Source organism: Eretmochelys imbricata, chromosome 18 (genome assembly GCF_965152235.1).
Source record: "Eretmochelys imbricata isolate rEreImb1 chromosome 18, rEreImb1.hap1, whole genome shotgun sequence".
In the NCBI taxonomy this organism is placed as follows: Eukaryota; Metazoa; Chordata; order Testudines; family Cheloniidae; genus Eretmochelys; species Eretmochelys imbricata.
In genome coordinates this window covers 22,136,992-22,151,762 of record NC_135589.1, presented here as the reverse complement: position 1 = coordinate 22,151,762, position 14,771 = coordinate 22,136,992, and the positions used below count along the sequence as shown (strand labels likewise).

Below are 14,771 nucleotides of genomic sequence, written 5' to 3'. Positions count from 1 at the left end.
CATTACTCCTCGTTCTGTCATCTACTACCACTGAGAACAGTCTAGATCCATCCTCTTTGGAACCCCCTTTCAGGTAGTTGAAAGCAGCTATCAAATCGCCCCTCATTCTTCTCTTCCGCAGACTAAACAATCCCAGTTCCCTCAGCCTCTCCCGATATGTCATGTGTTCCAGTCCCCTAATCATTTTTGTTGCCCTCCGCTGGATGTTTTCCAATTTTTCCACATCCTTCTTGTAGTGTGGGGCCCAAAACTGGACACAGTACTCCAGATGAGGCCTCACCAATGTCGAATAGAGGGGAATGATCATAGAATCATAGAATCATCGAATATCAGGGTTGGAAGTGACCTCAGGAGGTCATCTAGTCCAACCCCCTGCTCAAAGCAGGACCAATCCCCACGTCCCTCGATCTGCTGGCAATGCCCTACTTACACATCTCAAAATGCCATTGGCCTTTTTGGCAACAAGGGCACACTGTTGACTTATATGCAGCTTCTCGTCCACTGTAACCCCTAGGTCCTTTTCTGCAGAACTGCTGCCTAGCCATTCGGTCCCTAGTCTGTAGCGGTGCATGGGATTCTTCCGTCCTAAGTGCAGGACTCTGCACTTGTCCTTGTTGAACCCCATCAGATTTCTTTTGGCCTAATCCTCTAACTTGTCTAGGGCCCTCTGTATCCTATCCCTACCCTCCAGCATATCTACCTCTCCTCCCAGTTTAGTGTCATCTGCAAACTTGCTGAGGGTGCAATCCACTCCATCTTCCAGATCATTAATGAAGATATTGAACAAAACTGGCCCCAGGACCGACCCTTGGGGCACTCCGCTTGATTCCGGTTGCCAACTGGACATGGAGCCATTGATCACTATCCGTTGAGCTTGACAATCTAGCCAGCTTTCTATCCACCTTAGTGTCCATTCATCCAACCCATACTTCTTTAACTTGCTGGCAAGAATACTGTGGGAGACCATGTCAAAAGCTTTGCTAAAGTCAGGGAACAACATGTCCACTGCTTTCTCCTCGTCCACAGAGCCAGTTATCTCGTCATAGAAGGCAATTAGATTAGTCAGGCATGACTTGCCCTTGGCGAATCCATGCTGATTGTTCCTGATCACTTTCCTCTTCTCTGAGTGCTTCAGAATTGATTCCTTGAGGACCTGCTCCATGATTTTTCCAGGGACTGAGGTGAGGCTGACTGGCCTGTAGTTCCCAGGATCCTCCTTCCCTTTTTTAAAGATGGGCACTCCATTAGCCTTTTTCTTTAATACAGGCAAATGCCAGGTACGTGCATTGGAGAACAAAGAATGCCGATTATAGATACAGGATGGAAGTCTGTCTCAGAAAGCAGTGATTCAGAAAAGCACTTGGGTGTCATTGCAGATAATCCTCTCAGTGTGAGCTTTCAGTGCAGTGTTGTGGCGAAAAGGGCTAATGGGGCCCTTGGGTGTATAAAAAGGGGAACATCGAATAGAGATAGGGAAGTGGTCTTGCCCCCACACACAGCACTGGTAAGACTGCTGCTTGTATGCTGTGTCCAGTTCTGGTGACCACACTTCAAGAAGGATGTGGAGATATTGGAGAGAGTTCAGTGGAGGACCCCAAACGTGGTCCGGGGGCTGGAAGGCTTAAGGAGTTAAATGTATTCAGCGTAATGAAGAGAAGGTTTAGAGGTACTTGATCGTGGTGCATGGGTGCTGCTGACGCATGGAAAAGAGATCTGATCGTGAGAAGCTTTTCAACCTTGCTGACAGAGGCGCAACAAGATTCAATTCAACTTTGATACAAGATGCAGCTTCTTAGCAGTGCGGGTGATTAAACAGTGGAACAGTTTACTGGGGAGGCAGTGGGCTCTCCAGCTCTTGGAGTCTTTATGACAAGATTAGATATCTTTCTGAAAGTTGTGTCTGGGAGAGGTTTGCAGGCTGGGGACAGTGGACGTGGGTACGGGCTGAATGTCTGTGGTGGTCCCATCTGGCCTTGGAGTCTCAAGCTTCAGAGCTTCAGCATGTCACTTGCAGGGGTCAGGAAGGAATTCCCCACCCCACCCCCCAAACACCCATTTGCAATCTGGGTGGCTGTTTTTTCCACCTTTCTCTGAAACATCAGAGATTGTCCACAGCTAGAGACAGGATGCCAGCTGGGGTGGGCCAGTTGTCTGGGCTAGTCCAGAGAATCCTATTTCTAGCGGCCTGGCTGGTGTGTCTTGCTTACATGTTCAGTGTCCAGCTGACCGCCAGATTTGGGGTCAGGAAGGAATTTCCCCCCAGGTCAGATTGGCAGGGACCCTTGGGGGTTTTCACCTTCCTCTGCAGTGACAGGCCCGGGTCACAGGCTGGGATCCTCGAGGCATATCTCACCTATTTGAGCCCTTGCTGTTCCAGAGGCCTCAGTCTCTCCTGTTCTCAGCCTGGGGCACACAACAGTTACTCTCCTGCTGACTAAACTGCTTTAGTTTCGTCACTGGGCTCCACATCGGGGTGACATGTTCCTGCCTGTGAAAGGCAGGAGGTCAGACTAGATGATCTCATGGTCCCCTCTGCCCTTCATCTCTGTGAAACTAGTGCACTATTTTCCCCTTAAAGATGGAGTTTCTTTTCCTGTTCAGTTTTCAGAGTAGCAGCCGTGTTAGTCTGTATTCGCAAAAAGAAAAGGAGGACTTGTGGCACCTTAGAGACTAACCAATTTATTTGAGCATAAGCTTTCGTGAGCTACAGCTCACTTCATCGGATGCATCGGAGTTCCTGTTCAGTCAGGTCAGTCGCCTCCACCCCCTCCAATTCCCCCTTGAACGGATGATTCATGGTTATATTTTTGCCCTTGGCAGTTCCTTCCATAATTCAAGTGGTAGGAAGAAATGTTTCCAGGATTGCTCGGAGGCTAGTCCCCTCAACTTCAGCTCAGGGGAGAGGTCGCTGCTTGTTCAGCATTAACGCAAACTCTGTGCCGGCTCTGCAAAAGCCTCCTGGTGAGCAGCGTGCGGATGGTCATTTGTCCATGTGGGCTGTGTGCTCCCTGGCCCTGGGGCAGCCCCACTGTTCTGGGGTAACAGTTACTTGAGTTTGTGAAAGTGTTTTAGTAGCTTCTGTTGCCTTTGTGTGTTCTGCTAGCTCCCATCAATCATCGCACAGTGAATTAAGAGCAACACAAGGTCTCTCCAGTGGGATTCTTGAGCCTCTTCCAGCTGGGAGATGGCCTTTCTGTTTCTCCTGCCCATCCCCTGATAGAGTGGCGATGGCAGCAGGGACAGAAGGCACTCCTCTGAGTGCCCCTACTGCACTGTCAAGCCCTACCAACCTCCCTCACCTCGTCCCAACCTGGGAAGTAATTGTAAGTGGCCATCAGAGGCACAATGGCTGTATTAGCAGTCTTGACAGAGGGATATGTACAGTCAACTGCTAGACAGATGAGGCTGGTGGCAAAGGACTGAAATCAGGACTTAATTTGGATCCCACTGTGGGAGAGATGGAGCTGCTGTGTAATAAGCTAAGAATACGGTTTTTTGACTTGGTTAATGGGATATTTACTGTATGGCTCTCCTGGACTAAACCCCCAGGGGGTTTGGGAACCGAACAGGAAGGCAACACAATGACGTGAGATAAGACCTCTCTCAGCAAATATTAGGGGTGGTGTGAGTCAGTGCAGGAGCCTTTTGCTTTGACTCTACCCCCTGTGAGCAAACGGGTTTGGGGCAACAGGTCCCACCCTGGAAAGTAAGGGCTAGTCTACACGAGAAGCACCACATCGTGCAGCTGCCTTCTGCTGTTGGGAGAGCACAGAATAGGGCTGTCGGCAGCACAATAAAACCACCTCCCTGAGAGAGGCTGATTCACAGCCCTGAGCCACATTAGTTAGACTGACACAACTGTTGTGTAGACAAACCCTGCGTCAGAGGGCTGCTGTCTGGATTTAAGGACAAAGGAAAGCCAAGGTGAACCCAGATTCTGGAGTGTGGGGTGTCTGGGAAGTGGGACCTGCCCCGAGTTTCTGCTAAGGAATGGCGAGCCTCTAGGTAAGATCCATGTGCCTGTATGCCCGAACCAGAAAAGTGAAGTGGACACTGAAATAAACCTGTAGCATATAAATAATAATAATAAAAAACCTTTTGTTAAAATCCTTTTCGTCTCATCTAGTGCTTTGCTCCTGTGGTTCACTAACAGTACTTTCGTTTTAAGAAGGCTGTTCTGAGCCCCTGCATTTACTGCTGGTCACACGCTCCAGACGGGAAGAACTGTAGGTACCGAGTCCAGTTGGATCTGCTGGATATCCATGGTGTATACACAGGGCGCTTTGAGAGAATCACGTCCTTCCCTCGGGAGAGGGGAAGGCACCAGGCCTGAGCTCTGCAGCTAGCACCCTGCAGCCTTTCCTGCACTGCCAGCCCAACGAGTGCTCAGGAATGTATCAGGTTTCCTTCTCTGAATTGCTGTGGGTGACTCTAATTGTTCTCAAGCCACTGTTGGAGTGGTTCTCTCTGCATGTGCAGCAGTGTTCACCTCCCAGAGCACTTCAGCTAAATTAGTCGTGTTTGTTTACTTGTTTGTCATTTACAGCCAGGAAAACCAATAATGGGAGAGTGGAGCCCACGCAGAAAACAAGCTTCTCTCTACTCCTCTTCCTCAACAGGGCCGTTGTCTTGTCAATTAGTGCGCTGTTACTACCTGTATGGCTAGGAAAAGCTTCCCATTGTTTACAAAGAATGTAGGCTAATGGTTCAGCAAGGAGCATCCTTGAAAGCGACAGTCCATTCATACTGCTGTTCTTGTGGCTGAAAAACAGGACCAAGATGATGCATAATAAATAAATGTGATCCATGAACGTCCCCTTTGCTGGTTGCAATTAAGCCATGAAGGGTTGGCCTGCATGTCTCTTGCACTGACAGATTTTTCAGCCAGGGCACGCTTGGCATGTGAGATTTGTCTCTGCACGTGGTGTTTGGATAATCTTGGTATGAACATTGCTTGGGAAAGCCGTGTGAGTCTCCAGTCTAAGATTTCACTGGTTGCTGGGCTACACCCGCACTGCATGCTTCTTTTGGTGGCATGCATAGCATGTACTCGGGAAGCCCCAAGCACGGGTTTAAGTAGCAGTATAGACAGTGAGGCATAGCTTAGACAAGTAAAGTACGGACACGGTATGTAACTTACGTGGTTCCCCAGTTGCCCAAGCTGTGCATCCCATCTGTGCTGCTGTTTTCTCCTGTATAGTGTCCTGCTGTCTCCGCACTGCTGGAGCCTTCGCCCACCACAGGAAAAGAATATGGCATCGGGGAACGACTCCCAAGGTGCGGAAAAGCTCAGCCTCCCCCCTGCCAGAGCCTTTCACGGACACGTGTAGCTAGCCTGCTTTTCACTGCAGCATGGAGCTACACCACTGACAGGGGTGTGCAGTGTAGACGTAGCCTTGAGGGGAAGCTCATGAGTTTATCCAAGTGACAAGGGATTGCAGACACACGTTATAGATGAGCCTTCTGCTGAAAACTTAAGCCAAAGGTTTTAGGGGCTTTTTACTCAGTAGCTTATAAATAAGTGACCTCCTTCTGCCCCACTCTCAACTCCCATTTACTGGGCCAGGCTAGGCATAGCAGCCTGAAGAAAATGCCCATCCCATAGACAACACTGAAGAAAGTGGGGGGGTGGGGAACGTAATAAAGCGACTTGGAAAAACCAACTCTAGCTGTGTGGTTCTATCGCCCATTTCAGAAGAGAACTCGCCCCAGCGTTTGAACTGCGCCAGAGCTGCTGTTTTGCTGGCTGGGAGGCTGCCAGGCTGGGACCTGGGGGCATGTAGAGAGCAGTTTGAGATGTCTGTGAGAGGAAGGGTTTGCTAATAACCATACATTCAAAAGCTCATTCTAGTCATTTTTGCCAATAGCCTCTTACTCTGAAACATCTGGGAGTAAAGACTCCCTGCTCTGGTTTGGTCTCCTAGCTCCTGCAGGATATTTTCACTATACACAAACCTGTTTGTTTGGGCTCCAAGAGGTTTGACTTGTTTCTGTTAAAGCCAGTAGCAGAAATGTCAATGTGTTGGACCTCACCATCCGGTCCTAAAGGACTTGATGGACCCAAAGGTGGGTGCTCTGGGGAGGCATTATGGGTTGATGATACTACTAAGTTACACATGTGCATAAGGATTTGCAGGCTTGAGTCCTTGGACTGCAAGTTCCCGAAGTCTGGGGTTGTGCCGGGCTCTGTCTGGAAAGTGCAGCATTCACCCTGGTGCTGTCTAAACGAGAGAGAATATGATTTTAATATTCTCTTGCTGCTAGCCTCTGATTGTAACCCAAAATCACTGATAACTTTGCTGATGCATTTCTTCATTGTGAAATGAATTTGTTCATCCAAATCCTATTAGCAGGGTTACCTACAGCCAAGTGTTCTGCAGAGTGGTTATAAAACCATGTAAATTGTACCTAAAGTGTAACAAATTCAGTAATTTATAAAATGAATGGCCATGAAGATGTTATCCCATCAGGGACTTGGCAGCGTGTACTTGGCTAAGAAATTAAAAGCTGCCATACGTGTCTGAGAAATTGATTTACCTTCCTGGCTAACCCACTTAACAAACATCTCTGTACATAAATAAGTGAATTCCCTGTAACGTTTGACAAACTTGCACTCTTGCTGCCTTTTAACTTAAGGAATCTCAGGCTGCTGGCCTCCTTGCGGCTGCAGGGCTCCTAGGGCTTTTATTTGGTGATCAACTTTTAAAAAGCAATGAAGGGCCACAGCTTTTGAACTAAGAAAAGATCTTCGTTCAAAACAGAACATTCCCCTCCTACAAAAGGTGTGTCTGTGGCCTGCACGGGAGGCTGAGGGCTGTTCTTAATGACACTAGGGCACCTTCCATGGCTCCTGCGGTTTGCGTGCCATTCAGTTGGAAGCGTCTCTTGAAGGTGATCTCCTTTTAGCGCTTGTTGGCTGTGGATCAGTTTGCTGAATATCCTCCATCTCTGAACTATAGAGAAATAAGCATGTCTGCCGGGCAGAGACTGTCTGCTGCTACGTGTGGCCACTCGGGCTTGCAGTGCACTCATTTCTCACCCCTAAGATTCATGGAAGAGCTTTTTTATCTTAAATTCCTGCATAAATTCTCCAAGCCATTTCCTATGCTTGTTCTCCCTGGGGTGGATGATCGGATTCCTGTCAATAGTTTCTACTCTGTTATGCTGCAGTAAATGGGAGTAACTCCATTTGACTTCAGTGGAGTTACCCTAGATTTGCCCTGGTGCTGCTGAGGTCAGAATCTGTCCCATAGTTGCAAAGTCCTTGGGGTCTTTCAGGCTGGAAGGCAGACTAGAATGTTGACTGAATTGTTATGAAGTAAGCTAAGAGCTCGCTGTCAGACTCGCAAGCATCCAAAAGAGAACAGAAATAATATTCAGGTTTTTGATTTTCTGATCAACAGGTAGAAAGTGAAGATGAGAAGAGACGTTTTGAAGATGGAAAAGGGAGATATCTTCAAACGAAAGCCAAAAGGCAGGCACAGATGCAACCGCTCACTCAACAATGACCCTTCATCTTGGACCTAAATATTTATGGCAGAGCCGCCTAGAAATAAACATATCCACTTTAGAAATATTTACTTGGACAAATAAAACTAACCTTTCACTCGTGTTGTATGAAGTGTTCATTGGGCCCTGTGTATTCATTGATCCTGTACCTGTGCAAATGGTGGCAGAATTCATTCTGTGCGGCAGAATTGTACTCCAGAAGATAAGTTTTTCCTTTTTGTTTTTTTTAAAGTGAGCCTTTCAGATATGACTCAAGCGTTGAGATGGAGTGTTTGTCTTTTTGCGTTCACACATAAACTGAAACAATCGTTCTGAAGTCTGAGCTGTGCCACCATTCCTCACAATTGAATGTTAAATCTGAACCGTAATGATGCCAATTTAAATCAGTTTTTGAATTAGAATCATAAAATATCAGGGTTGGAGGGGACCTCAAGTCCAACCCCCTGCTAAAAGCAGAACCAATCCCCAACTAAATCATCCCAGTCAGGGCTTTGTCAAGCCTGACCTTAAAAACCTCAAAGGAAGGAGATTCCACCACCTCCCTAGGTAATGCATTCCAGTGCTTCACCACCCTCCTAGTGAAAGTTTTTCCTAATATCCAACCTAAACCTGCCCCACTGCAACTTGAGACCATTACTCCTTGTTCTGTCATTGGCTACCCCCGAGAACAGTCTAGAACCATCCTCTTTGGAACCCCCTTTCAGGTAGTTGAAAGCAGCTATCAAATCCTGCCCCCCATTCTTCTCTTCCGCAGACTAAACAATCCCAGTTCCCTCAGCCTCTCCTGATACGTCATGTGTTCCAGTCCCCTAATCATTTTTGTTGCCCTCCGCTGGACATTTTCTAATTTTTCCACATCCTTCTTGTATTGTGGGGCCCAAAACTGGACACAGTACTCCAGATGAGACCACACCAATGTCAAATAGAGAGGAATGATCATGTCCCTTGATCTGCTGGCAATGCCCCTACTTATACATCCCAAAATGCCATTGGCCTTCTTGGCAACAAGGGCACACTGTTGACTCGAATCCTGCTTCTCATCCACTGTAACCCCAGGTCCTTTTCTGCAGAACTGCTGCCTAGCCATTCGGTCCCTAGTCTGTAGCAGTGCATGGGATTCTTCCGTCCTAAGTGGAGGACTCTGCACTTGGCCTTGCTGAACCTCCTCAGATTTCTTTTGGCCCAATCCTCTAATTTGTCTAGGGCCCTCTGCATCCTATCCCTACCCTCCAGCGTATCTAACTCTCCTCTCAGTTTCGTGTCATCTGCAAACTTGCTGAGGGTGCAATCCACACCATCCTCCAGATCATTTATGAAGATATTGAACAAAACCGTCCCGAGGACTGACACTTGAGGCACTCCACTTGATACCGGCTGCCAACTAGACATGGAGCCATTGATCACTACCCATTGAGCCCGACAATCTAGCCAACTTTCTATCCACCTTATCGTCCATTCATCCAGCCCACACTTTTTTGTTAAACTACTGAGCACTTTAGCAGAAACATCCAGTCTAATGTTTGTTCCATAATTCCAGGCAAACTGCTGTGCCTTTCTGGATGCCAAAGGCCCATGCCTACTCCCCAAAACCACTAGCTTCCCAAAGGCCAAGTTCTGCAATACAGCTGTGTTTTATGTTTCTAAAAGGCACATTGAATATGTAGGAGCAGCATAAAATTGAATTTATGTCCACGTAAATACTGCCAGGTTACTGTACACCGTGTATTATTCATTCCAACACCATTCAATAAAATAACTCCAGTCTGCCATAGGTGGAGTGGCACAGAAAGCAACGGGCATACCAAAGAATACACAGGGCCATGACTTTTTGTAATGCAGTGTTGATCTACAGTATGTCCTAAAATATGTACACCAAAGCTTATTTATATTACTCAAGTATAAATGCTACTCAGTATTGTATGGGACTCTCAGTTCATTCCATTCAAATCTATGTAATATTTATGTGCACATCTAAGTTATTTAGGGTGCACTGTGACATGAATAAAGTCGGTCAGTCTTCAGCTGAAGGAAATAGGGTGTCATTTTTTTCTTTTCAGAAATTGTGTGTGGTCTAAATAATCATTCCAAGGTGTCCCAGGAGTTCTCTTCAGGGTTAGACTTGGGCTAATGTGTTCATTGGATTGAATGGGAAATGCCCCTGGAACAGGAGCTGCTGGACTAAAATGTGCAGTGCTCTTCATACTGAGTGTCTTCGGATAATCCCCGTGGAATTCATTTGTGTCATTAGTGTTGTGGTCACTCACCCCCCCGAAGGGTTAAGAAGCTCTCATTAGAAGCTGCATTGAAATTACAACTCTAATCTCCTCAATAAACCAGGTAAAAGAGGTGAAAACACATAGCCTTGACAGGTGAGTGTGCCAGTCAGAGAATCATGGAAATGTAGGGCTGGAAGGGACCTTGAGAGGTCATCTAGTCCTGCCCCCTGTGCTGAGGCAGGACCCTGTAAACCTAGACCATCCCTGGAAGGTGTTTTTGTAACCGATTCTTAAAACCTCCAGTGGTGGGGAATTCCACGACCTACCTTGGACGCCTGTTCCAGAGCTTAACTACCCTGAGCGTTAGAAAGTTTTTCCTAATTTCTCACTTCAATCTCCCTTGGTGCAGATTACGCTGATGACTTGTCTTATCTTCAGTGGACATGAAGAACTATTGATCACCGTCTTCTTTATAATCGCCCTTAACATACTTGAAGACTTAACAAATGCCCCCCTCAGTCTTCTCAAGACTAAACATGCCCAGTTTTAGACAATTTTCTTCATAGGTCAGGTTTTCTAAACCTTTTATCACTTTTCTTTTTTGCTCTTATCTGGACTCTCCAATTTGTCCACATCTTTCCCAAAGTGTGGCACCCAGAACACAGGACTCCAGTTGAGGGGTCGCCAGTGCTGAGTAGAGTGGGACAGTTGCCTCCCATCTTACATACAACTCTCCCATTCATACACCCCAGAATATTAGCCTTTATTGCAACTGCATCAGATTGTTGGCTCATTCAATTTGTAATCCACTGTAACCCTCATGTCCTTTTCAACAGTAGTCACTCAGCTAGTTATTCATTTTGTAGCTGTGCATTTGATTTTTTCTTAAGTAAATTTCCTAAGTAAATTTTGCAAATTTTATAGGAATAGTGTCCACTCCATTATCCAAGTCATTAATGAAAAATATTGACTAGTACTGGACCCAGTACAGCTCTCTGCAGTACCCCTCCCAGTTTGATAGCAAACCATTGATAATTACTCTTTGAATGGATTTATAGTTTTGTACCTACCTTATAATTTTATTTAGACCACATTTCCCTAGTTTGTCCTTGAGAATGTCATTAAAATCAAGCTTCCTCACATCCACTAGGCCAGTAAGCCTGTCCAAGAAGGAAATTAGGTTGGTTTGGCATTTGTTCTCGACAAAAATCCATGTTGGCAATTGCTTATAATCCTGTTATCCTCTAGGTGCTTACAAAACGATTGTTCGATAGTTTGTTGCAATAATTTGTAACTATAGGCTGTCCTATAATTTCCCAGGTCCTTTTTGTTCCCCTTTTTGAGGATAGGTGCTATGTTTGCACTTCTCCAGTCCTCTGAAACTCACCTGTCCTCCAGAAGTTCTCAAAGATAATCACTAATGGTTCCAAGGTTGCTTGAGCTAGTTCCTTAAGTACCCTAGGATGACTTTCATCAGGGCCTGCTGACTTGAATACATCTAACTTATCAAAATGCTCTTTTATCCCTTTCTTTCCCTATTTTGGTTGCATTCCTCCTTCCTTGTTATTAATATTAATTTTGTTAAGTACCTGGTCACCCAAATTGCCTGCCACCTTCAGGTTCTCAACCAGTTTCTCCCTGATCATCAGAATTACGTCTCAAAGGGCTGTCCCCCTCATTACTTCCTCCACCTTCTGAAACCAAAAGTTATCCACAATACATTCCTAGAAATTACTGGATATTTTTATTTGTCCTGTTGATCAAGGATATGAACCATCCTGACATTAATATAGAGAGATGTAATAGCAGAATTATGAACAGAGGTAATGACTAGTACATCAATTGCATAGGGAGTCACAGCTCAGAGCAAATTTTTATGGCCCATATATATATACAGGTTACACAGGAAAGCCTGGCATATCCTTAGCTAAAGTCTAGAGCACAATAAATCTCACTGCTTTATGGAAGCCCTGCAGTACTGCTATACAGAAGTTATATGCCAATTAAAGTGAATGAGTCAGAAGTTAAATTATGACCTAAGCCAATTGAAATACAGTAGCATTACTTTTTGTTGAGCATGTACCAATGTCACTTCAATATTTTCATGTTACTGTACATTCATCTCAAGTGGCCCAGCTCTCATGTTGGAGAGACTCTTCCATCAAACTTTTTGGCTTCCTTGGCAATGAATGTTACCCTGGATTTTCTGTTGTCCTAGATTAATGCATTTTTCCTTAGCAATTTGAGATAGGGACTCCAGAGCTCTTGTTAAGAGCGGATTTATCTATTCTATACCCATCCGAATTCCATTCAAGTTCAACATTAACGTGAGCAAAGAGTGAACATCATGAGAGATCTTCAGACCTGTTTGAACAGGGGCTGTTTGTGCCCGTTGGCATTTAGCCAGAGCCGGGGAGTGAAGAGAACCAGGTAAATTACAAACAAGGAGGGTCAGGGGATGAAGAGAAATCATACGTGATTTTTCTTTAACATCAAAAATGGTTTAAAAGAGGCAGTTCGATTTCAGGTCTGTTTAATGTTTCATTTCAATACGTTTGGCCCTTATCTATATCTCTGGCTGGAGAAGAGGGTTTTCTAGTTCTCTAGTGATCACTGAACAGTTTACCAAAATGTTTAATAGCTGTCCCAGAGGCACCTGCTAGCTTTCTACAAGGTGACTGTGATCATGTGCTTTCCTCAGAATGAATTTTCGGTATAAAAACTGGGTAGGTTCCACACTGATTGATTGCTTTGCCATTAGGAGCAATCATTCCACATTGCACAAAGCATGACCTGGAATGGAGAGCAGGCGTGTAAGGGGGTCATGCCATCAGGTTGGCTAAATAAAGGAGTGGATTCTTTAACTCAGTTGGGGTAAGATACAGATACCTTCCAGATAAATACAGCAGTCTCTCTTTGTTAAGCCAGGATTTATTCAGGAGCATCATAAGAAACAAATCTAGACAACCAGCTGAGCTGCTGTGTAAACCATGATTGTCACTTTTATACAAGGATTAGTAGGATCAACACCCAAAGAGCAAGGCTTGGCAAGCCCTCAGGGATGTTAACACATTACAAGTAAGCAATGGGATCAACTCCACTAGCTGAAATCATTTGAGTGCTGCAAATGGCGCATATTGACACGGTGTTCTGTTGAACGACAGCCACTATCTGGTGCATTAATAGCTACTGCTAACAAGTGAGGAAGTATTTACAGTTACCTTACTGTAATTTCAGAATTAATACTGTTTTCTGGGCCTGGATGGCACTCTTGTAATGCAATAGCACCTGGTTATGGTTTGCAGATGGAGTTGCTACCATGCATGTTTTCAATACCTAGTTAACTCTGCTGTTAAAGCACACTTGTGTATTTGACTTGTATTTGTTCCCATGGTTTCCTTTTTCTTAAAACCCAAGGAATGTCCCAGGGACAGCCATGGCCACCCCTGGACAGGCCAACCAGGGCCTAACAGGTTCATTTGGGCTCATTTAATGGCTTGGCTGCAGAGTCCTATACCTGGGTGGGAACTCTGTGGTCCTGGGTTTGGAAAAGCCTTTGAATGAGTCCAGCTCCATGAGATTTGGGCCGAACAACCGAGGTGAGTGGACTGAAGGATGCAGACATGAAAAAGCTCCATAAATGCAGTGGAATATGGCTGTCTTGAGGCACTGAATGAGGCCAGGAGGTTTTAACTAGGGTGAATCTCCAGGATACATAAGGATTTGTTGAGGCCAGTGCAATACCTACCTGGGAGTGCAAGAAGATATGGAGAGGTTGGCGCGGATACCTTTGATGCAGGAAGGAGCAGAACAGAGAACTTGGCTGTGCTCACTGCTGCTCTCACCTGCTTCATTTAGGATCAGCCAGACCCCGTTAGGATCCTTGTCCAAGTTGCAGTCCTGAAGTGTTGGGTTCTCCTTGTACTTGTGTGTATTGACTTGGAAGTGGCTCAGATCTAGTGCACGCTAACTAGGCTGGGACAATTTGAGCCTTTGGAGGAAAGACCCCATTAAATAGCTATAGTAGGTTATGGAAAAAATTAGAAGGTCTAAAAGGCGACATCTCAGTGCTTGTTACTAAGTAAACCAGAAGCCAGGGCATTTCATGAACTAAGGCAGGGAGATACAAAAACTTCAGCAAGAGTGCTGGGGAAACAGGGATCTGCGGAATTGAATAGAACAGAATGAGCAGTCTAAGACCATGTCAATATTTTCCTGCAGATGCATCAGGATAAAATTGCCAATTGATGCATGTCCAGAGGCCTGGAAGTATTAAATTAAAGGTTGTTCTCTCGAGGGAGGATTACCAGTCAATGCAGGACTTGCGCAGTTCAGCATGTCGTGCTGTTGTAGAGAAGGGTGATCATGTAGTAGACACAGAAGCTATGGTACGCTGTAAATATCTGTGTGCTGCAGAATGGGGGTTAATCACTATACGTATTGAGCGGGTCTGTTGACACATGTAACAGTTCTTGCATTTGGGAAAAGTGTCATCCAAATAGATTTGTTAATTTTCTAGGCAGGCTGCAAAGCTCACCTTTTCTTTCTGGGATTTGGGGAGCGGGCCGTCCGGAGAGCTTGGTTTAGTGTGGGGATTCCTGGGAGTGGGTGCATGGTGTGGGCAATTCAAGAGGCTGCAGATTTAATAAAGCCTAATTCTGGGATAGACCCTGAAAAAAACCCTAAATCAGTAAATAATGGTGATGATGCAAAAGCAGGAAAGCACATTGCAGAAACCAGTCCATTGCCAGTGCACAATATACACAATGCCTTGTGCTGCAGAATATGTTACTGAGGATAAAACAAGAGCCAGCTGTTGCTAACAGTAAATCTAAACCTGGAGACAAAATCATCTCTGGCCTATATATCCAGTGAAGTCAATGAAAATACACCAAGGATAAATTTTGGCCCACTGCACATATTACATAGTCTGGTTCCTTTGCTTTAAACTATAAAAGTAACTGTGACAGGCCCTGGAGAGATACAGGCTGCAGCCTTCAAACTAAAAATCAAAAGGACAAGAAGTCCAAGTGCTGGCATTTTATA

The 14,771-nt window shown here is 45.4% G+C and overlaps 1 protein-coding gene across 2 annotated transcripts in view; it reads left to right on the top strand.

Moving 5' to 3' along the window:
• Positions 1 to 9,541, top strand: part of ACOT7 (acyl-CoA thioesterase 7) — a 112,191-nt gene extending 102,650 nt beyond the window's left edge. For both annotated transcript variants that reach the window (XM_077837414.1, XM_077837415.1), the window contains exon 9: positions 7,404 to 9,541. In XM_077837414.1, coding sequence (XP_077693540.1) covers positions 7,404 to 7,508 — 105 coding nt within the window. In that variant the 3' untranslated portion in view covers positions 7,509 to 9,541. The remainder of the gene's footprint in view (positions 1 to 7,403) is intronic.
• Positions 9,542 to 14,771: the final 5,230 nt, after the last annotated feature.